The following is a 26,893-nucleotide window of genomic DNA, read 5'->3' as shown; positions in this document are numbered from 1 at the left end:
AGAGCGTAGCAGTAGTCATAATAAAGATTAAAAGTAGTACAAGCCCACGCTCCAACCTCCAATCATGACAATGATGAAATAGACAAGTTTTATGAAGATGTTGAATTAGTGATGAGAAAAGTGCAAACTCAGTATTCTTTAGTAATGGGCAACTTCAATGCAAAAGTGGGGAAAAAGCAGGCTGGTGAATAAGCAATTGGCAAATACGGTGTCAATTCTAGGAACACTTGAGAAGAGATGTTGCTAGAATTTGTGGAAAGGAATAAGCTGCAAATAATGAACACTTTCTTCAGGAAGCGTAGGAACAAAAAGTGGACCAGGAAAAGCCCTAATGGTGAAACAAGAACTGAAATTGATTTCATACCTTCTGCCGATCCCAGCATAGTGCAGGATGTAGAAGTGTTGGCTAGGGTAAAGTGCAGTGGTCATAGGATAGTTAGGTCTAGGATGCACCTCTATTTGAAGAGAGAAAGAGTAAAATTGGTCAAGAAGAAGCAGGCCAACCTAGACACAGTAGGGGTAAAAGCAGACCAGTTAAGGCTGGCACTTGCAAACAAATATGCAACCTTAGAACAGAGAGATGAAGATGACATAGAGGCAACGAATTAAGCCGTAACTAAGCTGGCTTCAGAAGCAGCAATGGGAGATAAGGCACCAAGGCAAACAGTAGGTAAGCTCTCCCAAGTAACAAAGCACCTAATAAAGAAATAACAAAAAATGGAAGTGTCCAACTCAAGAGGTCAAATAGAATTCGCGGAACTGTCAAAACTGATCAAAAGGAGAAAATAAAGGATATTCGAAATTGTAATGTGAGAAAGACTGAGGAAGCAGTAAAAAATGGGCACAGCCTGAAATCAGTGAGAAGGAAACTTAGCATAGGACAAACCAAGATGTATGCACTGAAAGATAAGCAGGGTAATATCATCAGCGATCTCAAAGATCTAGTAAAAGCAGTGGAAGAATTCTATACTGACCTGTACAGTACCCAGACCAGCCCCGATACTTCCATTTGAAGTAGTAATGAACAGGTTGCAGAGGCTCGTTCTATAACTAGCAATGAAGTTGGAATGGCCTTGCAAGACGTGAAATGGGGAAAAGCGGCACAAGATGGAATAACAATCCACTTAATGTCTGAAAAACTTGTGGCCCTTCATACGAAATGTCTCACAACTTCAAGTATCCTATAGAACTGGAAGAATGCCAACATTGTACTAACCCACAAAAAGAGAGACATTAAAGAATTGAAAAATTAGGGGCCCATTAGCTTACTTCTAGTATTATATAAAATATTCGCCAAGGTAATCTCCAATTGAATAAGGGCAACACTGGACTTCAGTCAACCAAGGGGACAGGCTGGCTTCAGGAAGGGATACTCTACAATGGATCACATCCATGTAATCAATCAGGTAATTGAGAAATTTGCAGAGTACAATCAGCCTCTTTATATGGTTTTCATAGATTACGAAAAGACATTTGATTCAGTAGAGATGTGAGCAGTAATAGAGGCATTACATTATCAAGGAGTACAGGATGCTTACGTAAATGTCTTGGAAAATATCTAGAGATTCCCCAGCTACCTTAATTATCCACAAGAAAAGTAGGAAGATACCTGCAAAGATAGGGGCCAGACAAGGAGGCACAATCTCTCCAATGCGTATTAACTGCATGCTTGGAAGCTTTGAATTCGAGCTATTAAACTGGGAAGGCTTTGGAGTAAGGATCAACGGCGAATATCTCAGCAACACTGAAGACGAGTTACAACAGATGATTGAGGACCTTAACAGAGAGAGTGTAAGAGTGGGGTTGAAGATTAATATGCAGAAGATAAAGGTAATGATCAATAGCCTGGCAAGGGAACAAGAGTTCAGGATCGCCAGTCAGCTTCTAGAGTCTGTGAAGGAGTATGTTTACTTAGGTCAGTTTCTCGCAGGGGTGCCTCATATATCGAGGGACCCGAGAAAAGGGGGGGAGTGACTCAAGAAGTGGGTGTGCGCAAGAGCGGGCTGCGCTTTAATGTGATGATCAAGGCGTGGGAAGGTACGATGGGCGAGCCTGATGTGGCATGCGCTGAAAAATGACCTGCAGTGATAAAGCTTGTGAAAATGGGAAAGAAGTCCCATCAGTCTTTAATTTTCTAGAGAAGGCAGATTTAGGGGTATTTTAACGTTAGTGCTGCTAGACGTCCATGAGTAATCTTTCGTAATGAAGCGGGCTACTTTGTTTTGGACTGACTCGAGCTTGTTTGTGAGGTATGACTGATGCAGGTTCTGAATAAAAATGCATACTCCATTGTTGAACGAACCTGTGTGGTATAGGCTAATAATTTAGTGGAATTGTTTGCCGAGTAAAGGTTACACCTGATGTAGCCAAGGATTTTGCACACGCTACTAGTAATCACATCAATGTGTTGACTCCATGAAATGTTTAAAGATAAATGAAGTCCCAAATATTTTATTTTGTCTGCTTGTGCAATAATAATGCCGTTCATTTAATAATGGTTAAGGTTCAGGTTACTAGCTCTAGTGAAAGCTATAGCCTTAGTTTTTGAAACATTTATTTCCATTTGCCCGTTTACACCAGCCAGAAATTTTCACGGGTTCAGATTGGAAAGTGTCATTATTGGAAGGGTTAGTTATTCGTCTATAATGTACGCAATCATCTGCAAATAGTCTTATTGTAGATTTAATATTATTGCTGATGTTGTTGACGTATAGCAGGAATAAAATTGGTCGCAATACAGAGCCTTGCAGTACCCCGGATTTTACTAGTGATCCCGAAGAAAAAAATTCATTAGCAGTTAAAAATTGGTACCGGTTAATTAAAAAGTTACTAATTCAATTCATAGTCCTGCAGTTTATATTAGAATGGCGAAGTTTCATTAATAATTGGTTATGAGCTGCCTTCTCGAAAGCCTTCGCAAAATCAATAAATTTAGTGTCTATTTGTGCTGAGTCATTAATAGCTGGGTATAGGTAGGAGACTAGCTCAAATAACTGCATCTCGCATGAGCGACCCTGTTGGAACCCATATTGGTTAATGAAAAGAAGATTGTGCTCTTTTAGGTATTTCATAATTGCTGATGATGTAACGTGTTCTAATTGTTTGCATGGAATACTGGTCAGTGAAATGGGTTTGTAGTTAGAGACAGATGGTGGGTCACCGGACCTAAATATTGTCATTATTTTAGCTATATTCCATCCATCAGGAACGCATCCTGAATCAATAGATTGTTGGGAAAGAGAGGCGAAAATGTGAGATATCAATAGTTTAGTTTAGTAGTTTTTGACAGATTCCATCTGGACCGGGAGCCGAGCTGTTACAAAGACGATCAATAGCAGTTTTAATGCCCTTTTGGGTGATTATGATATGATTCATCATGGAGGTAACAGAACCGAATTCAATGTTAGCGGGAACGGGAAGTTCACTTGTAAAAACAGAACAAAAGAAAGAATTTAAGGCATTAGCGACCTTTGATGGTAAAAGGAACTCTTTGCCTTTCATTGTTAATATGAAGAACGGTGGTGATAGTTCGGGGGTATTACTTTCGGGAAATAGCTCATTTTCCTTATTATTATTTGTTAAATTTGGATTTATTTGTGACATTTGTTTCATTATGTTTTTTTTATTTTGCACTCTGATTCCCTTTCACATGCTTGCTTTATTTCAGAGCTCATTGAGCATGTGGCAGACAAGTCAGCTTGCAATTACCCGCTGTTGTTTGTCAGTGGGGAGCTTGTTGGTGGTATTGATAAAATAAGAAATCTGGATGAACAAGGACTGCTGGCCCACTTGAGTGCCCCGGGAAACCTGACACTGAGGTATCCGCCTGTTGCTGGTGTTAAATTCAGTCCTTAAAGGGCAACTCCGGCAATTTTTTGACCATGTCAAAGTAGTGGAATACTTAGGTTCCCGAGACCCACCTGTCACACTCCTGATAGTAGAACTGTTCCGCTAGTTCAAAAATAATATTAAATAAGCAAAAAGCGCCAAAATGAAACCGAAACTTGACCAAGCAGCCAAGCGAACCTCTTCGTGTGACGTCACGAGTGTCCCTAGTGGGACAGGCACGCAAGGCATGCCGGTCTTGCCCGCTGGGCAAATGAAACTGGTGAAGAGCAAACGCTCAGCTGATTCGTGACCGCGTTGAACCTTCAGGTGACAATGTCAGCTGCACCAGCTCTTCAGATCTGTAAAATGTTGACAGTTAAGATTCTGACGAATTCAACAGCCACGAATCGCTGTTCGTATTTGACCAGCCACCATGAGAGCCAGCGCCCATGTGCTACATATCGTGCTAAAACATGAATACCAAGGGTAGCCCTAACCACTTATCTTATACTTGCCGGTGTTCAACCCTTTCTCAGGGAAGCGTTTCGCATGCTGACTGCAAGATGTGGAGCATGACTTTCCACATTTGTATTCCACAAGAATGCTGTTGACAGTCCAAAGCACTGACTGGTGCATTTGTTTACATCTGCAGGTACAGTGACCGCTCGTCATTTGCTTGAGATATAATGCTAGCCGCTCATCGGTGACATCAAATAATGTTAGAACATATCAAAACGGGTAGATTTTGTGCATGGAAGCACCGTTACATCACTCTTTGTTCTGATATGAGCGACCACACATTTTCGAAAACAGCAAGCGGGAGACCGTAGTGCGGGATCATTGTTGTGCTGCCTCTTTATCATTCTTTGTGTTCTCTTAATGCACACAATACGTTCCGTAAGGTAGACACAGATGAGGACTTTGCTCATATGATTGTTCATTAACAGAAAGCGTAGTTTTCTCGCGGAAAAGCCGATGCCACTATTGACACTGTTGGCAGGTGAACGAGGCACTTGCTTAGGCTGCTGTATCGAGAGGCATAAGCTTGCTGCCTGTTTGGGATACGAGGCAAGAAATGCACCTCAGAAGCTAAATAATGAGTCTGCATCACAATAAGTAGAAATATACCCATGTGTGTGGTCACATTTATTTAGGGAAGTGCCAGGGAGTGCGGCTGCCAGCTTTCCATCAAAAACAGCAATATATTGATGTCGATACTGCTCCGTGTCGTCGCTTCTCGCTTTTTGTGTGTGCACTGTACAAAATGAGGAATGGTTTATTTCAAATCCGTATGGTAAAAACTGAACTACAGGAGTTTTCTTCATCCTGATGGCTTAATTAGCTTCAGGTCAGTCGCTCAGGTCCGCCAGCAGTAGATGCGTGAACTACGCGACTGTGACATATATAGGCTTAACCTCGGCTGAACACGATCGGCATCGGCTCAAACTGTGTGTGCGGATGACCAGGGCTGAAGTTCGTGCAGCCAGCAACACAACACCACTTGCCTCCCATCTCTCGCCCATCTACACAGAACGCAACTTCTCGCGATGGCAACTTCTCACGCCATACAATAGCTCACGATCGTCAACCCCTCGACACTGTCGTCTGCATGATCCCGGCATGCTCAGCATGGAACACTCCTGACGTCATGTACAATGTGGCCTGTAATTGAGGAGAAGGTAAAGTAGGGTGTTCGAGGCAACAAATAAATTCATTTGTAAAATATATGTGGAACTCTCAAACCTGCTTTTTTGAGGACATAACGGAAGTGTTCAGAGGAACATACCCAGCAAATTTCATCGACATCCGTTGACATCGAAAAATGCCGGAGTTGCACCCCTTCTCGTGCATACCTGCCAACTCTTCACAAAAGTTTTGTAAATTTGAGCTCATTCTATGGTTTTACGAATGTTGCATCAAGTTCTGCAAAAAATGTTTGTGAAATTGTTTTCACACTTTTGAAAGATGGAGCAGTGCAAGATTGCAAAAAAATGTATACAAAAGAAAAAAATTTTGATTTTACCTGCACTGCACTCTTGTCGTTATGCAATATTCCTTATACCAAAGGGGTACTTGCTTTGAAATGTTTATTCAGACAGGTTTATAAAGCATGTGAGATCGGCAACAGCAAAGTCCAGAAAAAGTCACTGTGCTATAAAAACTGTGTTGCTTGTCAGTATCTGCTATTCTAAGTTTGCTGCTGCTTAAATGCTGTGTCTTAAGGAAAAATATTGATAACCAAGTGAATTCGTATCCCTCTGTATATCTCACAAGATGGGTGGGCCCAGGACAGACTTCAAAAAATGTGTGCTATTCCTCCCTTGTGTTTGTAAGATTTTTACAAATTTTAATGTTCAAAAGTTGGCAGACATGTAGTAACATTAATATGTACTCCATCCCAATAGCTCTCAGAGCGCTATGGAGGTGTTGAATGTTGCTAATCAATAGGGACTGTGAGTGCCATTGAGGATGTGTTCACCCTAGCCCGGTTGTTTGCTTGTCATCTGCTTGCACCTGTGTGACTCCCTGTGCCCAATGATTGTAGTTCATTTCTGCAGTAAAAGCTACAGTCAACGCATCACAGCACACTCGGGGGTGGAACTCCTCTTCCAATTGCGCCATTTTAATACAAACAGAAATTCCTGTGCCAAGCTACACCAAACACAGAAAATTGACTGAAATTGTGCCCCGCTGCGCCAGAGCGGCTTTGTTAGTGACCCCGAACAGCGAGTGGATTCGTTATCAGGAAGAAAAAAAAAAGTGTGCAGCTGTACAGTTTTACGTAAGTTTCGGGCTTATAACATGCACTTTTTGGCGCTTCCAATAAGTGGCCGGCTTGCGCGCGGCCACTCCCAGCTGTTATCACTGCTGTCGGAATGGCCAGGGTGGCTCTATTTAGGGAGTGCTATAGAATACGGTTGAATAGGCCGAGCAGCACGGCGTTCCCTAGCTGAGATGCAAAATAACAAAAAGTAGGCTTAAGGTGCTGCGAGTGAACTAGATATTCAGAACTAGATCCAGAAGTGCTTGGATTTAAAGTGAACGGAAGCATCAACCGGTCAGCAGTCAAGATAAGCAAGCGAAGTTGAGAGTAGTGGCGGAAAGAAAGCAGGGAAGAGACTGATACGACTGGATTAGTTACAAGCACGTAACAGTGCAAGGTAGATAGAGAAGTTTTGAGGAAGAAAAAAAAATATTGAAGAGATGCATACAAAAAAGCTAAAATGAAAAGCATGTATAGCATACCTGACTAACTCGGGCAGTCTAGGTGACTATTTGTCACCGCCAGGTTTCAAAGGGGAGGCCAATAAATCATTGTCGTCGTCGTCGTGTTAGGGAGGCGCACACTGCATCGGATTCAGCGGGTGAGCATCTGTGTCCCCAGGACTATTATAGCGTAAATATATTCCAATCTGTGTTTCTGCCCATGTGGGCAAGGCCTGAGCCAATTTGATCTATAACATAGGGCTAAAAACAGATTGGTATAGTTTTGCGTCATACCAGTTCAGGGTCGATTGTGGCTCTATGGGTCTGTGGTGACATATGGGGACCCAGAAATGATGTTATCGTGTCGATTGGACTGCATAATTTAAGAACATTTTCTGCTATCATTCTGAGCGTTGGTTCGGGAATATATAGTTTGATCGTAGTGCCACCGATGGTTTTGGATTTATAGAAAAGCATGCACCATGCTGCCGCTCTACCCACCCTTTCATATTCTAGTAGTACGGGATAGCTACAAAGCGGGCTTCTACTTCCCCGCGTTCTGATCAGTTTGCGGCAAGGCGAAATTTTTTTATGTCGAAACGGTTTTCAATAAACCACAGTAGTCCATAACTCTGGCTTCTTCGTACGGTATGTTGGTGAAGCGCATTCCCCGGGCACTTCACTCACACTGTCGAGACATTAAAGAAAAATGTATTTATAAAAAATATCTTGAGCTACTTCTCGAAATTTTGGACTCACTATGGCAGAATGCATGTCCTTTGTGATTGCTACCACTAATTAAAAGTTTACAGGTACTATTACCAAAATTTGCATGCACTAGACAGTTTCAGTATCAAGGTAATCTGCTTCAAAATTCAGCTTAAGACATTGCTTGAAACAGTTGTAGTACAGTGCCCGTTTTGGTTTATTCTGGGTTTGTCGTGGCTTCGAAGTGCACTGCCATATGACATATTCCATTATTCCACCAAAATTCAGATTAGCCTGCTCCAAACCACTTCAAAATAAAATTTTGTCTGCTCCAAGCTGCTCCAAAATGAAATTTTGTCTGCTCCAAAAATTGCTCCTAAATGACTGGGCACTCCCACTCCTGCACACTGAGGTCGAAGTTATATGGTTCTTCCATGCCCTCTATGCCTTGCCAGAACTTTTTAGGTGAGATAATTTCCCAACTCAGCGAAGTGATATGACATGTGTTCACTCACATTTGTAAGTTCTACTACCTTTGCTAACTGGACATGTCACTTTGTTCCAAAGCTCTTTCTGGAGGAGTTCTAGCACATTTAAAGCTACTTGCTTTAATAAAAAAATCTACTTTTGAGCAGTACTGCTCAGGCGACACGATAAGTAATGCACATGGGGCCATATTGTAATAGGTAGTGCACTTCCTAGCCACCAACCTGTGATGTTTGTCCTTCGAAGAAATTCACCGCCGATTACGATATTCCCTAATGCAAAATTTGATGCAGCTGTATACGTGTTTTTATTTTGCAATATATTGGCTGGCGCGGACAATCTGTCTCGTGCAGCATGTTGCAAACGGAGCGAAGTGCAGCGCAACTGCTTCGCCAATCGTGACACGTGGGCGCGATTCACTGCAGCCGTTGCTGCTAACAGACCTCCGCTTATGCAGCGTTCTGTTTCCGTTCAGGCGACGTGCGCTACTCTAGTGCCATCTCATAGCCATCATCGCTGCACAGCCCGTTTTGCAGGGCACTATGTTTTTCTTATCATCTTCACCGTACCATCCTCCTTCGCTTTACTCCTCGCACTCTCTTCGCTTTCACGGCCTTTCATCTGCTTCTTTCAACCACACACTGTACGATGGTGCCTCCCGCACAATTTCTCGTAATTTTCACGCTTTTAACAGTGGACTTTTTGCCTCTTCTGGCAAGTGGCTGGCACATGCGCGGCTGCTCCCGGCTGTTGTTGCTGCTGTCGGAACGGCCAGGGTGACTGTATTTAGAGTGTACTAGAATCAAGGGGGTGATATGACTTGAATATGGTTGAGTAGGCTGAGCGGTAAGGGCTCTGCAAGCGAACTAGATATTAGGGAGGCACGTGCTGCAGTGGGTTCAGCGGACGGGGGTCTCTGTCCCCAGGGCAGGTATAATGTAAAACTATTCCGATCTGTTTTTGTACCCGCATGGGCAAGGCCTGAGCCATTTTGACCAATCACAAAGAGCTATGGTGGATTTGGAATAAACACTGAGTGGAATAGTTTTACTTTGTGCCAGCCCAGGGTCAATTGCGGCTCTCTGGGTCTGCAGTGACATAAGGAGACCCAGAAATTATGTTACCGCGTTGATTGGCTGCATAATTTGAACATTATTCACCATCATCATAAGCGTCGGCGCATGAATATATATGTAGTTCGATCATAGTGCAACTGATCTTTCTGGCTTTACAGGAAAGCATGCGCCATGCCTCCACTCGACCCACTCTTCCGTATTCTAGTACGCAATATCTATAAAGCATGCTTCTACCATCCCATATTCTGATTGGCTTGCGGCAAGCCGAAACTATTTCTGTTATGTAGGCTTTCAACAAACCACAGTACTTCATTACTGTGGCTTCTCAGTGCGGTCTGTTAGTGACGTGAATTTCCAGGCATTAAAGAAAAATGCATATATAAAAGATGTCTTGGGCTACTTTTCAAGATTTCGGACTCATTATTGCAGAATGCACGTATTTAAAGCCTAAACCTTAGATGTCTCATGGGTAGAAAATTTGATCATCCATCGTAATGGTACCAAAATTTGGGGTCGAACCCTCGACCTTTGGTCTTAATTAAGATGAAGTCATTTAAGGCACAGTTAATTAAGATATAGTTAATTAAGGCACTTTAATCCATGACCTTTGGTGGGACTCGAACCCACAACCTTTGGTGTTAACTAGGCTGAAGTTAATTAAGGTAGAGTTAATTAACACACTCAAACCCACAACCTTTGGTGGGAGAAAACAAGTAATAGAAAATAACGCATTTGAATAAGAATGTCAAGTAATTTACTGAATGTCTCATGAGTGCACAGGCTTTCACCTTCATCCTCTTCAGCGTATGCTAAAGTGATTGTCAACTTTTTGTGATTGCTGCTACTAATAAAAAGATCTACAGGCACTATTACCAAAATTTGCATGCATTAGACGGTTTCAATATCAGGGTAATCCGTTTCAAAATTGAGCTTAAGACTGTTGCAGCACAGCCGCTTCTGTTGGTTAAAAAATAAATTACGGGGTTTTACGTGCCAAAACCACAATCTCATTGTAAGGCACGCCGTAGTAGGGGACTCGGGATAAATTTTGACCACGTGGGGTTCTTTAACGTGTGCCTAAATCTATGTACACGGGTGTTTTTGCATTTCGCCCCTGTAGAAATGCAGACGCTGTGACCGGAATTTGATCCAATGAATTTGTGCTTAGCAACGCAACACCAAAGCACTCTTGTTTATACCGTGTTCCGTCATGGTTTCGAAGTGCATGGCCATATTCCATTGTTCCGCCAAAATTCAGATTGGCCTGCTCCAAACTGCTTCAAAATGAAATTTTATCTGCTCTAAATTGCTCCAGAATGCAATTTTGTCTGCTCCAAACCCACCGTGGTTGCTTAGTGACTATGGTGTTGGGCTGCTAAGCACGAGGTCGCGGCGGGATCGAATCCCCGCCATGGCAGCCGCATTTCGATGGGGGGAAAATGCAAAAACACCTGTGTACTTATATTTAGGTGCACGTTAAAGAACTACAGGAGGTCCAAATTTACGGAGTCCCCCACTATGGTGTGCCTCATGATCAGATTTTGGTTTCGGCATGTAAAACCTCACAATTTAATTTCTTTTTTGTCTACTCCAAACTGCTCCAAAAGGCAGTTTTACTTGCTCCAAGAATTCCTCCAAAATGACATTGGGCAGTCCCACCCTTGACTTTGTATCTTCTGTGAAGTTGAGTATCATTATGAAGAAGTACAGATAGTGTTCCTTTTGTGTGTGTCCATGGGTCTCTGTTTAAATAAATGTAGTTCCTGCCATTTTCTGAGCATTGTTTCGTTTTCATATGATCCACTGTTATGTATGCATAACTTAGTGCTTTGATGTATGTGGTACACATGCCTGCAACATTTTTTTTTTATATATATAGTAAGGCAGCTTTACAGTGACTACCTTTTTGCCACATTATTTTCTAAAATCAAGGATGGAGCTATATTAGCTTTGGATTGAAAGTCATTGGTCCCTCTGGATATCTGTAAAAAAGTCAGTATTTGTTTGATTAAATGATGTCATAGAAATTGCCGTTTCTTTTCTCATAGTTGCTTTGTGGCCTAAAATTCTGTAGTGCCACTAGCATGAGTGAGATTCCTGACCACTACTTCAGATTGCAGAAGCTCATCAATAAGGCACCCGTGATGGTCTTCATGAAAGGTTCACCTGACGCACCTCGATGTGGTTTCAGCCGAACTTTGATGGAGATGTTCAAGAAACACAAGTATGGCAGTCTTTATCTTTGGCTTGCACATTATTTTCAGTCATGTTTTACTAGAAATAATCCACATGGATACTGTACGCAGTCTATGTATACTAAATGAAAGGCTGACTTTTTTTCCCTTTCTTTTCACATAGGTAATACATTTGACTATGACCATAGCACCTGCAAAAGTTGTGTGGTGTTGTGGTGCAGACTAACTATTTAAAAAAAAAGTTACAACACAGTATCAGTTTTTGTTTTACAATGTTCTCTGTTAATTTAATTCAAGGTCAGAATTGATTTAACCATGAATCTCATGCTGGCCTATATCAACGTAACGCGAACTACTATGATTTTCCCATCCCTTGAGAATTGTTGTTGGCTCGTTTGTACTGGCATCACATGGGCATATAAAAGGCCTTCGAACCAGTAGTCTTTTGACTGAACAGTGAAATGGGCACTACTCCACAGCAGCATCAGCGGCTGTCAAGTAAATAGTCGACAGGGTTGCGTGAACTTAATCGAAGTCAACACTGTGTCCCTTAAAGGGTCCCGGAAACACTTTTCTAACTAATCATAGAATGACATCACAGAAATTACGTCGCCTCAAGAATCTCCTGCCTCAAAAATTTTTCAAATCCTTCTATACAAGCGAAATTAGAAGCAGTTATTAGACCGATAAGCAGCTCTCTTTTTCCGTTCATTTCCACTACTGCATTCGAAGCTACACTGGGGAGACAGAAATGGGGCGCAAGGGAGCAGTGACCCCACTGGCCCCGCCCAAAAGGTTGGACCTCTCGGCGGCGACACAGCTCATGAAAGCACCCCACAGTGGCTGCAATATCTACGCTACGCTTTTCATCTCTGAAGCCACGCGCAGCAGATGCAGCAATGTGCAGCAAATGTGAAATTGTATTTCTGTCGTTTTGAGATTGCAGACATATATTTCTCATTTATTTAACGGGGGCAGGGCACCTAAAGTAACTTTATTATTTTTTAAAACAATTTCAATTTGCACAGTTTGTATACTCTTGCCAGCCAATATCAAAAATGCACTTATTTTTTTCGTAATGTAAATATTTCTTATAATATCCAACACAGTATGTTCTTTGTTTAGCGTCCGATTAGCTAATTAACAGCAACTTCCATGGTAGAGTACAGCACACGAAATCGATTCTGAATGTTCATAGTGTGTCATAAACTGTACGTCATGGTTTTAGGCCATTTCTAAGGGAAATTATAGGTTGTCAAACTTAGTCATAAAAAACACTCACCTTTATACTAGGAAAGTATCAAGGTGGCCATTTTTTATGACTTACGTTTGACAACCTATAACTTCGCTTCAAAATGGCCTAAAACACGACGACATTGTGCTGGAGAGAACAAGCAATTTTTCATCACTTTTGACACGAAATGTAGATTCCCTGCTGTATGCAGTATAATAATATTTAGCTTGCATGTCCACAGGAGCCTTGTTAACAGATCGGCATCATATTCTTACTATGTTCAAAAAGTGTTTCAAGGTCCGTTTCGGGCACGTGTCTTTGCCGGGTTTCATGGCATCAGTCTTATTGTGAAGGGAAACTAAAATGAAAAATAAATTCTGCTGTGTTAGCAAATTACGCTTCTAAAATGCCCCAAAGCCACTCTTAACCATGAAAAGAGGTTGGTAAGCCAGCAGAAATGCTAAAACGAAAGACAGGTCACAATGCTGCCTTGAAGTTCCCACACCAGCTTGCTATGACATAGATTTTGACGGCGTCTGCTTAGGCCTTGTTTAACTTTTTCGGTATATGTAGACTACATTGTGCTCTGAAAGCATGAAAGATTGAACGTAGCAAGTTTAAGAAACCTTTATTCAGCCAGAATGACCCAAATAAGAGAAAATACTTCAAAGTCTGTGACGTTACACTGGGACACCACTGCTGGAGTTCCGGTGCGACATTAAAAAGGTTAAACTTTCTCTCTCTTGTTACCGGTAGAAATGTGCTCATTTTCAGTGCTTTTATGTTTTAATATTTTATTTCAAGACATAGTAGTCGCAGTGTATACTGCGATACACAAAATTGTAGCCTGATCACTGGTGCTTTGAATGGATGTATAAGACTAATAATTTCTCAGACAATTTTGTAGAATTCTTATGTGAAACTTCAAAGGAGCACCTCAAAGAATACAAATGAAGGTAATAATTCACTATTTTTAGTATAAGTGCTGAGAGTAAAAAAAAAAAAAAACATCTGAAATATACAAAGTATGCACCTGGTTCCTAGTTCCCAACTTTTGTAACTCAAATTATGGAACAAAATAAATTATACGGAACAAATAATTATATTATATGAATAAATTATATGAATTATATGAAGATGAAGATATAGTGATGCCTATGCTATGCAGGAAAGCACTAGCTTTGCAAATGTGAAAATGGTAAGTTCCTATTGTGCAGGGAGCATTCACCTTTACTCATTGCATCAGGCTCCTGGTTTGTTTTTTACTGCATTCTTTACACTCGCGAAGCAATGGTCGACGAGTCAGGAAAGCATGCCAAAGCTTCCTCATACTTGATTATTGTGTTCGCTCAGGTTTTCTGCGCAAGCAAAATGGTCTAGTGTTCATTCAGCTGGCTCTGGAGCCTCCGTACACTTTTTCAGTTCTTGTACAGTGCTCTACAGTAACTTGAAGTGTTGCATAATATTGTGCAGTAATTAATAAGGGAACTTGCACAGGCAGTGTTCAAAATTTAAGAGATTTATTAGTTAGCTGGACAAGCTGCAGTCAAAGATCTGTCCAAAATTGACTGTATGCTCTTCTTAGAGTGAAAATCCCACACGATGGGAAGGGTTGCTTGTAGTAATTTGCGTTCACGCTGTCATAATGCTGATGGATAAAAGCAACACATGAAGGGTAAAATTAGTTCGCACTTGATATTAGCCGAACACAATTATCAAAATAATGCGCACTCATGATGAGCATCTACCATTGTTTTCGACATTGTTAAAACAGCCTATACGTCGGATTGGAAGATTGTCAACCCGAGAGAAGCTTCCGTGTCCTCACTGCTGCTGTCATTTAAAGATTATGTTGCCGAGTCGACCAAATTGCAAATTTTTCAGTGTTTTGTTGAAGAAGTGCTAGGAGCATTGAAGGCTAGTTTCGACGATATTGTCAGTTGAAACTTTATTTTTCCATACTGCCCAGTCTGCCAAAAACTGTTAACTCTGACTAATAGGTAATAGTTCAGTCTTCATTTCAGATGGTGCATGATGTTGCTAGCAAAAGGATTCCAACTGAAAAGTTGAACTGTGTAAGAAAAACTGTCAATCAAATTGGTCGACTTCAGTAGGCGCTGTAATTAAAGAGTTAATCTTCATTTTCTAATGCAGTAATCAGTCTCAACTGATTTACTGTTTTTCTTTAGTGTTAAAGGCTTATCTTATGCATCAAAGCAATGCTTACATCCAGCCATCTAACATGCTAATTACACCTAATTCCAGAGTCACCTTTGACAGCTTTGACATTCTGACAGATGAAGATGTGCGACAGGGTCTCAAGCAGTACTCCAACTGGCCAACATACCCACAGGTGTATGTCAAGGGAACACTTATTGGTGGCCTCGACATAATCAAGGTATGCACAGCAGTCACTTTGAACCTCATTTTATATGGTACGATTTTGCTTGCAGTTTTGTACATTTTTGTACGTTCCATGTAGATGGGCAATCGGGAGTTTTTAAATATTGGGTTTGTTCAAAAATAAGTGACTTTATTCCTCGAGTGGCCAGAAAAGGTGTGCCGAATTCTTGGATTGTCATTTTTGGAGATAGGTACCTTCAATTTCATGTGACTATAGTGCAAGAAGCAGCTGTGTATAGGGCGTATAGGTATATACAGTCGCTACAGATAGACGAAAGTACAGTCAATGTACACACCGAATTCTCATTGGTGGCTACTGTATCAACTAGGATTCGTTAGTTTCGGTTTCGCGGAGCACCAGCGAGATGGTTGGTGACCATGCTGGTGACGTCGCAAAACGAAAATATTGCCAGTTCTTCTAGACTCAAAGGCCATATTGGCACTCAGTTGTGCATCATCTTGGGTAAACAGTGCTACACAGACATGGACAAGAGATGAGGAAGTCATGGAATAGGCGCTGAACAGTCCGAAGAAATAATTAAAAAAATTTTTTTAATATATCTGCAGTGGGTGATCAATATAAAAGAAAAAGTGTGAAGGAATGGGCAGCACGCACGCACACACGCGCATGTGCACACACACACACATACACACGCATGCGCACACACACAGACAGACAGACAGAGTGGAAACCCGCCGTGGTTGCTCAGTGGCTATGGTGTTGGGCTGCTGAGCACGAGGTCGCGGGATCAAATCCCGGCCATGGCGGTCGCATTTCGATGGGGGCGAAATGCGAAAACACCTGTGTGCTTAGATTTAGGTGCACGTTAAAGAACCACAGGTGGTCGAAATTTCCGGAGTCCTCCACTATGGCGTGCCTCATAATCAGAAAGTGGTTTTGGCATGTAAAACCCCATAATTTAATTTTTAACAGAGTGGAATCTCGGTGATATGAATCTCAAGGGGGGGGGGGGGCGAAAATATTCGTATCACCCGAAAATTCGTATCACCGAGAAACGAGAATAGTCGCAGTTTCGCCCGAAAAGCGAAGCACCGATTGCAATAGCAAATAAGTAGATAGCTATACGAAGTAAGAATAGTAGTTTTATCGGCCATATAAACTTGTAAACATTCGCTTACTAACTAATCGCTTGACGCCCACGGTGGAGTGAGTAATCATGGCACCAGCAGCGAGCAAATTGATCTCCGTGCATCTCACGCTTCAACGCGAATGAAACGTCGAAAGCACAGCGCATATGAAGCTACCAGCACTACGTGCACTCTGCAAACATCGCTGATCACTTTGAAGATGAGGCCCGCACAGCCGCTTCGTAAGCAGCAGCCACTGGAGAAGAACCCCTCTCCCTCGCCGTTGCCCCGTGCCTTGCGCGCAACTAGAGAAAGCGCACTTTCTCGATGGCGCACCCAAGAATGAGCCGCATTCACTGGCTCACACTCACACATACAGCATAGGGTGCTCGGCGACAATTTTATCGCCGTTAGACTTTATATGGGAAATAAAACATGGGAGGGGTCAGGGAGGACGAACAGGCGTAGAGGTGGTGAAATGTTCTGTTCGTTCGGAGCAGCACCTCGCCCGCTGCTATTGTAAGCATGCCAAGAAGAGGAATACCGTCAGCGGGGGAGGACTGATTGCTTATGAGCCCGTGCATATCCACGACCACAACCAAATCCCTACCCGTCTAGCCTCCTGCCTGCAGTGCCGTTGGCTGCTCGCTGCTCGTGTGTTCGTATCAGCCACACCAGAGTGATAAATGTGTACGGATCATCCAAATTTCTTTACATTATCCACAATCTACTTTGGCTGGGGAATTTGAAACATTCATATCACAGCGAAATTCATATCAGCTGAATCCGTATCACTGAGATTCCACTTATATATGCACACACATATAATTCAACAACGACGATTTGAACAACTGTCCTTGCAGCATATAGAAAGAAAATAAAAAGACAAATTGAAAGCAGCATAATAAATACTAGCAATGCGGAAAAAAAAAAAAAAACTCGGGCATAGTCAAAATTCAGTTGTACTGAGCAAATCTTTCTCGAAGTTATCTGCACAAGCGACATCTGATGGCAAGTGTATTGCTTACTTTGCTGCACCAATAAGGTGGTGGTGGTGGTGGTAAATTAAGTATTTTATTGTGCTGCAACAAGATTAAAATACTAAAGCCTGCAGGAAAACAGTAGTCGCAGTGTCACTAAATGTTGAGGCTTGGCCTGTTACTATGATGCCATTTTGAACTCAAAAGGCAGGTTTCCTCAACTTGCATTTATGAGAATATTGTATTTAGAGATTTATACTGCACTTGCAGGCCATTTTGCATATAATTGCAGCTGCTTTATGGTTGTGCAGTGCAATTTCTGTAAGTGTTCAGATGGCATAAATATTAAGGATATTCATTTTCGTTCTCTAGAGCTATGGAATACCAAGAGTGCTGCAGGAGTTGCACTTGAGATCTTACAGTATCCCTAATTGTGTGCATTGTGGCTGTGAATTCCACACATAGGCATTAGTGAAGTGCCACAAGGGTTGCATACTCATTTCATGTATTCAGTCTGAGCTTCCATGCTACCAGGCATCTAGCATAAAATTGTGTTTTATACATGGGGACATATGTTAATGCCAAAGGAAGGAGGGTTACTTGCAATGTGTGAAGACTGATAAAATGTTGTGTGTGTGTTGCAGGAACTGGAAGAGAGTGGTGAGCTTGGAGCTGCTCTAAATCCATGACTACCCAACACCTCATGCTCTTTCACGTGAATAAACTACATTTGTGCTTACCTGGTCGGTGTGTTTGCTTATTCTTTTGCAGATATGTTCTATGAACATATGGCTTGTAGATTTCAGGGATGCTTTCACAACAAAATAGACAGATTTGCCACGTGCAGAGTACATGCACAGTGACCCTGTAGGCGCCACGATTACTGTAGTCCTTGTCACTTTCGCACTGTACTTGGGTTCAAGGCAACATTGAGAAGAATGCCAAGGACAATGCCATTGATTGTGGATTTTTCCAGTGAAATTTTTGGTGAAGCCGGTGGGGCGAAGGGGGGTTACATCTCCTGAACCCCACACCTATTGCAGAATCCCTTTATTCTTCCCTTTCTGCCTTTTGATCTCGAAGTCTAAACAGATTTATCATGGTGCAAAGACATCATGCATCTTGCCACTCGGGACTACTACCAGCATGCTTTGCAGCAGCAGTGGCATTGTGAAACTCACCTTGAAATAGGTTTATTCCAAAAACCAGCACTTAGTATTTGTTGTATTGTTGCACTCAGCTGCATGGTAACACTAGTGATTGTCCGAATAAACTAACTATTTAATTGTTAATGTTGCCACCTTATGCAGTCCCTTTCCCCCTAAATGCCAGATGCACATTTGCTTCCCTCGACAACCCTCTGCTGGGAAAAAAGAAGAATTATGGCTAAGTCGCTGATGCAAACCACATTTCGAGTGACCTTGTGGTCCGACACTCACCAACAAGAACCTCAGATTACCCGCCGTGGTTGCTCAGTGGCTATGGTGTTGGGCTGCTGAGCACGAGGTCGCGGAATCGAATCCCGGCCATGGCGGCCGCATTTCGATGGGGGCAAAATGCGAAAACACCCGTTTGCTCAGATTTAGGTGCACGTGAAAGAACCCCAGGTGGTCAAAATTTCCGGAGTCCTCCACTACGGCGTGCCTCATAATCAGAAAGTGGTTTTGGCACGTAAAACCCCAAATATTATTAAGAAGCTCAGATTGGCAGACTCGCAAGTGTTGTTCTGGGATGCTGCTCCTTCACTCTTGAATGCCTCTGCCGTGACAGGTACGATTCATTGTTTCGGTGCAGCAAATATTTTCAGCTGAATACCAAGGTGTCAGAGTGACTCAATTAGTGGCTAATACCTGCTGCTTTGACTCGCTGGCTATGGTGTTCTGCTGTAGAGCACAAAATCTTGAGTTCAATTCGTGGCTGTGGCAACTGCATTCTGATGGAGTTGAATGCAAAAACTCGCTTTTGCTTTTAGTAGCTGCGAAGTGGTCAAAGTCAACCCAAAGCCATCCAATGCTTGAAGCCTACTCTGCAGCCTTGGGAAGTAGAACGATAAAACCAATAAAATTGGTGCACTCATTGTACTACTGCTGCTGCAAAAATGGAAATTCACTGTGTAGCATTACTGCTTTTATTTTTCTGAGGAGCTGCCCCGCTTTGTTACACCTATCTGCCGCAGGACAGACACGAGAAAGATAGCATGGGTGACAGATAACCGATATTGAAAAAAAAAATGTGCACATAGTTCAGGCACTTCAGCAGGCAGCAAAGTTCATCTAGAACAATGGATTCTTTGGCAGTGCAGTTGGCATTTTCTTTATGTAGGCAAACTTTCTTACTACGTGATAAGCTTGATACATTGAGCAGTGTGTACATGCATATCCTTTTGCAGCAAATGCCACGCCTATTCGCCACTATGAGACAGATGTGTTCAGCAAAGGCCATGCGCATTGGTTCGAGCATTTTGTTTTTTAATATCCGATGCTTATGCTATTGGTACGCTAAACGCAAACATCCCTTGGTACTTGCATTAGACGCTGTGGCATCCTTGTGGGTGCCCTAACACCTTTACTTTTCTACAATTTGGAAACCTGGTACCCTTTTATTCTTCAAGTGCAAGGCAAGACATTGCATCTTTGATCCTTATCCTCTGTGGGCACCTCTTTGAATCTCGCCATAAGAATTCTGGCAACGCATTTGTGTTAATAATGCCTGTTGCACTGCATTTCTTGCAGCTGTGATTTCTGCAAATACGAACTTTGTATTAGTGTTTCGCATGCAACTATTGCAGCAGCTGAGATTTTCGCATTTGCTAGCACCTAGTGGAAGACTGAATTATTCTTGGCATTGGGGTTAGGCAGTCCGCTTCACTGAAAATAAAGTAAAACAAAAGAGAGACTGTTTTCGTAAAATGTTTTTGTGTTTGAACTTGTCCACTCTATCAAATCAACAAATAAGTGTCTTCACTGGTAAATGCTCCACCAGGCCACATGCTCAAGTTCTATTCAAGTCCAAAAATAAAGAGCATGTTTGATGAATTTTGTGTGTTTCAGTGCCTTGCTTAGCCAGGGATGTTAATGCTGATCGACTCATGTAGGTTTGACATCCTAAGGCGACACTGAGGCTCAGAGAGATGACATTGTGGAGGATTCCATATTTTGACTACCTGGGCCAGTATAACTTAAAACTATTCCAATCTGTTTTTATACCAGATCAGCCATTAGCCCTTCGTGATAGGTCAGTATGCTTCGGGTCCACCCCATATGGGTGGGTGCCATGCCCGTATGGGCAGAGCCAAGCCATAGGTCAATATCAAGGAGAGGAGCTAATGGCCAATTTGGAATAAAAACAGATTGGAATAGTTTTACATTATATCGGCCCTGAGGTTCTGTAACATGCACTTAAATCTGAGTGCACCAGCATTGTTGCATTTTGGTTCCACAAAAATAAGGCTGTAGCTGCCAGGAATCCAACTTGCGAACTTGTGCTCAGCAGAGCACCATAGCATAAAATTCACACAACCACCAATTTCTCTTGATATCAATGCTTTAACTCTTAAGTTGATGGTGTTTTTTGCAAAGAGTATGAGAGTATTTGGTGGGTTTTTTGCTTTAGAATTCAACTTAAGCCCATGAAAAGGTGTGAAAAAATGGTGCAGCACAAATGATATATTGGGCATCTTGCAATAGGCATCTTGCATTGAGCAAACTAAAAAAATTGACCTTTGTCCAGAAATATTTTGGTTTTCTGGAACAGAAAGTTGAACTGCTTGCCAGCACCTCTTGTGTAGCCAACAACACCGTTCTGTTGTGTGGTACAGTGCAAATAGGGGATTTCTACACAAGGCTGTCTAGCATTAACTGCACCAGATCTTTTTTTAAATGTTCCTCCCTTTTAAATCTCTGCAGAGGCGGCTAGAACGCCATGTCATTAGGTCTAGTCTTCTGTCCTTTGCAGGGATGTATGAGAAAAAGCAACATTCTCTGATGTGCCTCAACGTGTTGACTTACCTTTGATTTGTACTACTTCTGTTACTGACAGGGCTTAGTAGTGATGCTTTCAAATAACCATGTTTCATCACATCAAACGAAGCTGTTCTTTCAAGCAGGAATGTTTCATTAGTGTAATAGAGCTCAACTCAAAAGGGAGTGTGACAGTTTGCTTCAGTGAAAATAGTTATCAACAAGCGTCCCATAGCTGCAGTGCTTCTGAAAGAGAGCTGGCAGTGAATTGAATCTCACGTGACCCTTTCAAGGGAAGTTTCTGGAGCACTAGTGGGAACCTGTCCACACATCACTATTTGTGGCTTCTGTCTGGGTACTGCTTCCACATTACAGCTTCACTTGAAGAGAATCGCAACCTACATCAGTCCAAATTTTCCGTTGCATGCTGCTAATAGTGTCATCCTGACATTTTGCTGTTCCTGGTGGGCTATTCTGTAAGAGTCCACCTAGTGGGCTGTCTATTTCGGCCACTGCTGATTGGATGCAGCTGTATGGGAGAGGAGGAGACGGGCGGCCCTAGCCAATCAGCAGCGGCCGAAGTGGACAGTCCACTAGGTGGACTCTTACAGAATAGCCCCCCTGCACTATGGTTCTGGCTATATAGTGTGATTTTACTGCTCACCAATACGCCTAAATCGATCCGTAGCATAAAGAGAATAGTCAAACCTCGCCATAACAAAGTCTCATCCAGCAAGAAAATAGCTTCATTGTCGTTATTTATTATAAGCGTATGCACTCATGTTGGCGAGAAAAAGAAATTATGATCGGATCTATGTAAAAGAAAGACGTGATATCTCTGACATGCCTGCAAAGGGTATTTTGTCAGCTTTTTGTGGCTTTAGCGGCTTGCCGTGCTGATATGTAACACTTGAACACTTCGTTACAAACACACCCTTTGCACCATTGTTAATACGCAACTGTAAGATTGGTGTGACAGGATCTGCACACTGTCTCGATGGCTGCGAGCCAGCCAAACCAAGCTGCTTGCAAAACATGCATCCAGAATGCGCAATTTCAAGATGTTCTTGTCAAGCACTTGACAATTCTGGTACCAAAATACCCATATTGAGCCATGTGCACAAAAATCTGCTTTGCTATCATATGATCAATGCTGCATTGGATATAACATGTTTAGTTTCGTTACAGTAGAATACTAATCAAAATAAAGCATGGACAATCAAATTTTAGAATTACTTTGCTATACACAGGTAAAGCACGGGGAATGTGGGAGACGGAAATTCAAAACGATGAGCAAAATGAGAACAAGATGAAAGCAGGCGCCAACGTTTCGACAAGTGGACTTGTCCTTTGCAAGGCAACATGCTTTTCTTAGCGCAGTATATATAGGTAAGGTTCTTCTAAAGGGGAAAGAGGGTAAGGCGGGTGGACGAGGCGACAACCGAGGATGTAGAACTGAAAACAAGGATGTGCTACTCAATGTTGAAAGAGCAAGTGTGGTAGCGCCGCGTGTCAGCCAATTGACATGTCGTTGTAGGTTCCTCTTTTCGTAGAAGTGGCCTGGACGATGAGGGAAAGGGGCGATTATCTGCTCCGCTGGAGGTTAGTAAACTTTCGTCTTTCTGAAAGAGAGAATAAAAATAGCGGCAGAAAATAAAATGGCACTCATGGAAAATAAATAAAAGAGTAAACAAAACAAAGGAATTAATGAAGAGTTGGTGGGGAGGTTGGATTATTACTGACAACCCAATAACAAAAAAAAAGGCAGCCCAGTTAAAGATAAGTGCTATTGCTTATAGTTTGAAATTTAGCATAGCGAATATATTGCTTAGTTTAGGGTTGCTAATACTCCAACCTCCCCACCTCCCCTTTCTTTCCTTTTTTTTTTTTCCACGAGCACCATTTTCTGCTGCTACTTTTATTCTCTTCTTCAGAGAGACGGAAGTTCACTGCCCTCCAGCGGAGCAGATAATCCACCCCCCCACTTTCCCCCATCGTCCAGGCCACTTCCACGAAAGGAGGAACCTACGTTGACACGTCAACTGGCTGACACACGGTGGTACCACACTTTCCTTCTTCGACATCGAGTACTACATCCTTCTTTTCAATTCTGCACCCTTGCTGCTAACACACCTTCGGCAGTCGCCTCACCTGCCTGCCTGCCTTGCCCTCTCGCCCTTTTAGGATACTGTGCCGAGGAGAGCATATGTCGCCTTGAAAAAGACAAGTCCACTTGTCGAAACGTTGGCTTTTGCTTTCATCTGGTTCTCATTTTGCTCATCATTTTGCTAAATATGATAATTTGAAACCTATATCCATGTTAGTTTGAGGTAAGACTGTGTATCGTGTTTGTGGCACTTGCCTGTACACACGACATCATTTATTACCCAAGCATAGAGCTACTACAGCTCCATTCTGTTGCCTCGCATCATAAAACACAAATGGCACCAAAAAGAAGTACCAGACATAGCGGGCTCATCACGAACCACAAAAGGGGTCATTACTAATAATGAGGTGAGTTTATAGTAATGTTTTGAGGGATTAAGCACGCCAGCTTAGTGGCTTGGAAGTGCAAAGAACATACCTACTAAATGAAAAAATTGTATAAGACTGATGGCACAAACAGCAGCAGTTAGATTACATCTTTTTTATTCATTCAGAACACTATCGCTGTACACATCAAAGAGCAAGTAAAGAGTATTTACAAGAGTTGAAGTAACAATGGAAGAGTTGTGTTCCCGGAAGTGATGTGAGCTGTGGAGGGCACTATGGCCATAGACGGGCATCACATTTTCTCACTGTTACAAGGGGTCCCCAAGAAGCAGCTCCCAGTAGCACCACTTCTATAAAACAAGGGGCACAAGTGGGAACAAAATGGAACGTTTATCTGCGCATGGCACAAGTGGAATAGTTGGCATAGTTGCTTCAGGAGGCATCTGTATGATTGGTCTCATTTGGTGCCGCAGGTGGTTCAGGATCACTCACAAGCCCAAGCTCTCCGTTTTCCAAAGAGACGTGAGCATGACACAGGGGGCACTTGTCTTGTATGTACAGCCACTTGCGAAGACATGTTCGATGAAAGAAATGCTGGCACTTCGTGATGCAAGCTGATCGCATCTCGGAGTAGCAGATGGAGCAGACATCGTTGTGCAACAAGAGCTGCTCTGGTGTTGCCTCAGGAAGAGACTCAGTCTTCCGCACAGCCTCACGGCGCAGAAGGAAACTCTTCCAACCAGCTTGCATGCGCTGCCACACGTTGAAGTAGCAGTGGACGAGCAGGATGGATGCATTAGCCCAATTCCACTTGCCTGTTGTGGATTCCCAGAAACCCATTCCTACAACAAATAGAGCTACCAAAAACTCCAGAATTTTTGTCACTGCTCGAGCTACATAGATGACATCATCCAAAGCCTCCCAAGGTTCCGTGCGCCATGCATCATACACAAACAAACCATAGATGACTAGCAGACCCACTACCTGTACAGAGGTGAGGATGCAAGAGGAGAGAACAATCATCATCCAAAAATCAATGGGGAAGAGAGTAGACAATCGCCAAGTGATATGCAATGGGAAAGCAACAAGAAAGGTGCACATGCCCAAGGTCCGAACATGTCGTCCAACCTGCCGACTCTGTGATGCACTCAAAGCCAACACCACTGGCTCTGTAATCTCCAGCACTGACTGAAGCATAGATGACATGACAATGAACAAAATGATGAGCAGTACTGCCACTCGGCTGGGCATCTTGATTTCAGTAAGGCCAGTCTGCAGGGCCAGTAAGAGCATGGTGATGCCCTCTGTCCAGCCGCTGTGCAGTGGATTGTCATTCAGAAAAGTAAAGCTCCCATGCAAAAATGCCTTGGTTCCCGACAGTGTGAAGTAAGCCAAATAGGAGACTGTTACTGATGAGGCAACCAAAGTCACAGGACTGGAGCAGACATTGCTAGCAGAGCTTAAAGCTAGCAGATACCATGGGCTCTCCCAAGTAGGGTAACTTTCTGCCAACTTTACACAGAACTCAATCAGCCAAAACACAAGAAAATGGGTTGGCACAAATAGCTTGTTCCAAAATAGTGTCATCAGACCAATCCAGCCAAAGCGCATGGTCAGCAGCAGTGTGTCCAGGTAAGTGTCTTTCAAGAAGCTGATCAATGATGGCACCTGACTATATAGATAACACGCAACACTGACACACATCAGTGCATTGCCAAAATTATGGAGGACTTCAAGCGACTCTGGGGGAAAGTCCAGCACACGAGCCAGAACAGGAAGGGTATAACAGGACAAGATGGGAAGCATGGGCCGTGAACGGCTTTCTAGCAGCGCGAACACCATGCAGGCCAGCACAATGTGGGCCAGAAAGGCAGTCAGCTGCCTTCGGGCAAAGCTTTCATCAACATCCAAATGTCGCGACAGACTTGTCTCCATCTGGATGTAGTACTTTGACAGGAGATGAGAGCTGAGCAGCAGCAGCGCGCTCACAAAGTTGGTGTAGAGAGAGCGCACCCGTGGAATGGGCAGCAACAGCAAAAGGAAGCCGTGGACAAGAACTGAAAGAAATTTAAAAAAATGCTTGCGTAAGTTAGCGTCGCTCTCAAGTAACCAAGTCCAAGTAGTTACCTAGGTTGGTCAGCACTGCGTTCAGGACTCCAGGAAGCGACATGGACTGCGGCACCGACTTATTTCGGTCATGCTGCCACCAGTAGTCAATAATAAACAAGCCCGGCACCCGCATGATTATGCCAACGGCTGCTTCCACTTGGGCTCTAGATGGCCTCATCCTGAAACCTGCATGGACAAGATGTTTACTTCCTGTGTAACATCGCGAGCCACTCGAAGTCCGCACGTGAGCTCTACAGACCGCGGATATTTCTTACAGGTTCGGTCATTTCGTAAACAAGAAGAAAAAAAGCCCTCAAGGCGCTAATCGCCGTATCACACAGGGCACACACCCATATGCGACACACATTTTGTAGCCAGTCGTTCTGCAGCGCAGTAGTGTGCTCACCAATACGTCACCAGTGATCTATGCAACATCTGCTACTATTTTAACAGAAATTGCAGCCTCTCAATACTTCTTAACGCAACGCGCCTGCGAGCACAGTGTGAAACCGCTGTCATGCGTTCAAATAGAAACATGTTGCCGTTTCACTCATCCGTTCTATACGCACCTGATTCAGTTCGCCAGGGCAGAAGTCATGTAATACCAGGTTCTTTACCGCCAACTAGGCAGAACTGTAAACTGCCGTATTCACGTCTGTATCAACCAACGGCCACAATATTCCAGCAAACGCAACATGTTCACTCGCACACCTCACATCGCTGACCCACCAAGATGGTAAACACAAAACGAGCACCCCGCAGCGGCAGTGCATCGAACTACGCCACAGCAAATGATAACCGATTCGTCCACGTGTCGATCGATGTTGCGGTGTTGCCCCTGTTGCATCCAGGATTGTGAATGATGCGCCATTCACCCCAAACGAACGAAGTCACCGTTTTAAACGGGACGTTGTGTATCTTAATAAGCTGCTAGGTTCTATCTTAATGCTTGATGTTAAGCATTGCGCGTGTAAATCGTGCTAGTACCTGCTAGTACTTCCGCAAACACTTGATCCTCTGTTGCACACGTCTGGTAAAGGCACTGAACTAGGGGCCCAAAAAAAAGATATATAAATAAATAAGAAGGGGTGGCCGTTTCGAGTTAATACTAAGTGATTGTGTCAAT

General features: G+C 43.0%; 2 protein-coding genes across 2 annotated transcripts in view; one reads left to right on the top strand and one right to left on the bottom strand.

Moving 5' to 3' along the window:
- The window catches only part of Grx3 (Glutaredoxin 3), a 33,348-nt gene extending 15,403 nt beyond the window's left edge, over positions 1 to 17,945 (top strand). The window contains exons 7-10 of the mRNA XM_075677374.1: positions 3,668 to 3,818; positions 11,419 to 11,529; positions 15,000 to 15,132; positions 17,851 to 17,945. Of these exons, the coding sequence (XP_075533489.1) occupies positions 3,668 to 3,818; positions 11,419 to 11,529; positions 15,000 to 15,132; positions 17,851 to 17,895 (440 nt within the window). The 3' untranslated portion in view covers positions 17,896 to 17,945. The remainder of the gene's footprint in view (positions 1 to 3,667; positions 3,819 to 11,418; positions 11,530 to 14,999; positions 15,133 to 17,850) is intronic.
- A 5,852-nt stretch (positions 17,946 to 23,797) lies between these two features.
- LOC142566162 (RING finger protein 145-like) lies at positions 23,798 to 26,535 on the bottom strand. The gene is made up of 3 exons (XM_075677005.1): positions 26,337 to 26,535; positions 25,786 to 25,953; positions 23,798 to 25,715 (listed from the first exon to the last, which is right to left on the bottom strand). Exons 2-3 carry the CDS (start codon positions 25,943 to 25,945, stop codon positions 24,091 to 24,093), a joined length of 1,785 nt encoding a protein of 594 aa, XP_075533120.1. The 5' UTR covers positions 25,946 to 25,953; positions 26,337 to 26,535; the 3' UTR covers positions 23,798 to 24,090.
- Between the last annotated feature and the right edge of the window lie 358 nt (positions 26,536 to 26,893).

The sequence above is a fragment of the Dermacentor variabilis genome, unplaced genomic scaffold (genome assembly GCF_050947875.1).
Source record: "Dermacentor variabilis isolate Ectoservices unplaced genomic scaffold, ASM5094787v1 scaffold_12, whole genome shotgun sequence".
NCBI classification, from domain to species: domain Eukaryota; kingdom Metazoa; phylum Arthropoda; class Arachnida; order Ixodida; family Ixodidae; genus Dermacentor; species Dermacentor variabilis.
The sequence above is the reverse complement of the archived record's forward strand: the minus strand, read 5'-3'. Positions and strand labels throughout refer to the sequence as shown.

What these genes read in the sequence shown, in the direction of transcription:
- LOC142566162 (XM_075677005.1), bottom strand. Translation starts at nt 25,945, where the DNA reads ATGAGGCCATCTAGAGCCCAAGTGGAAGCAGCCGTTGGCATAATCATG. An exon ending in CGCAGTGCTGACCAACCTAG is followed by an intron (nt 25,716 to 25,785) that starts GTAACTACTTGG and finishes AATTTCTTTCAG; the next exon opens with TTCTTGTCCACGGCTTCCTT.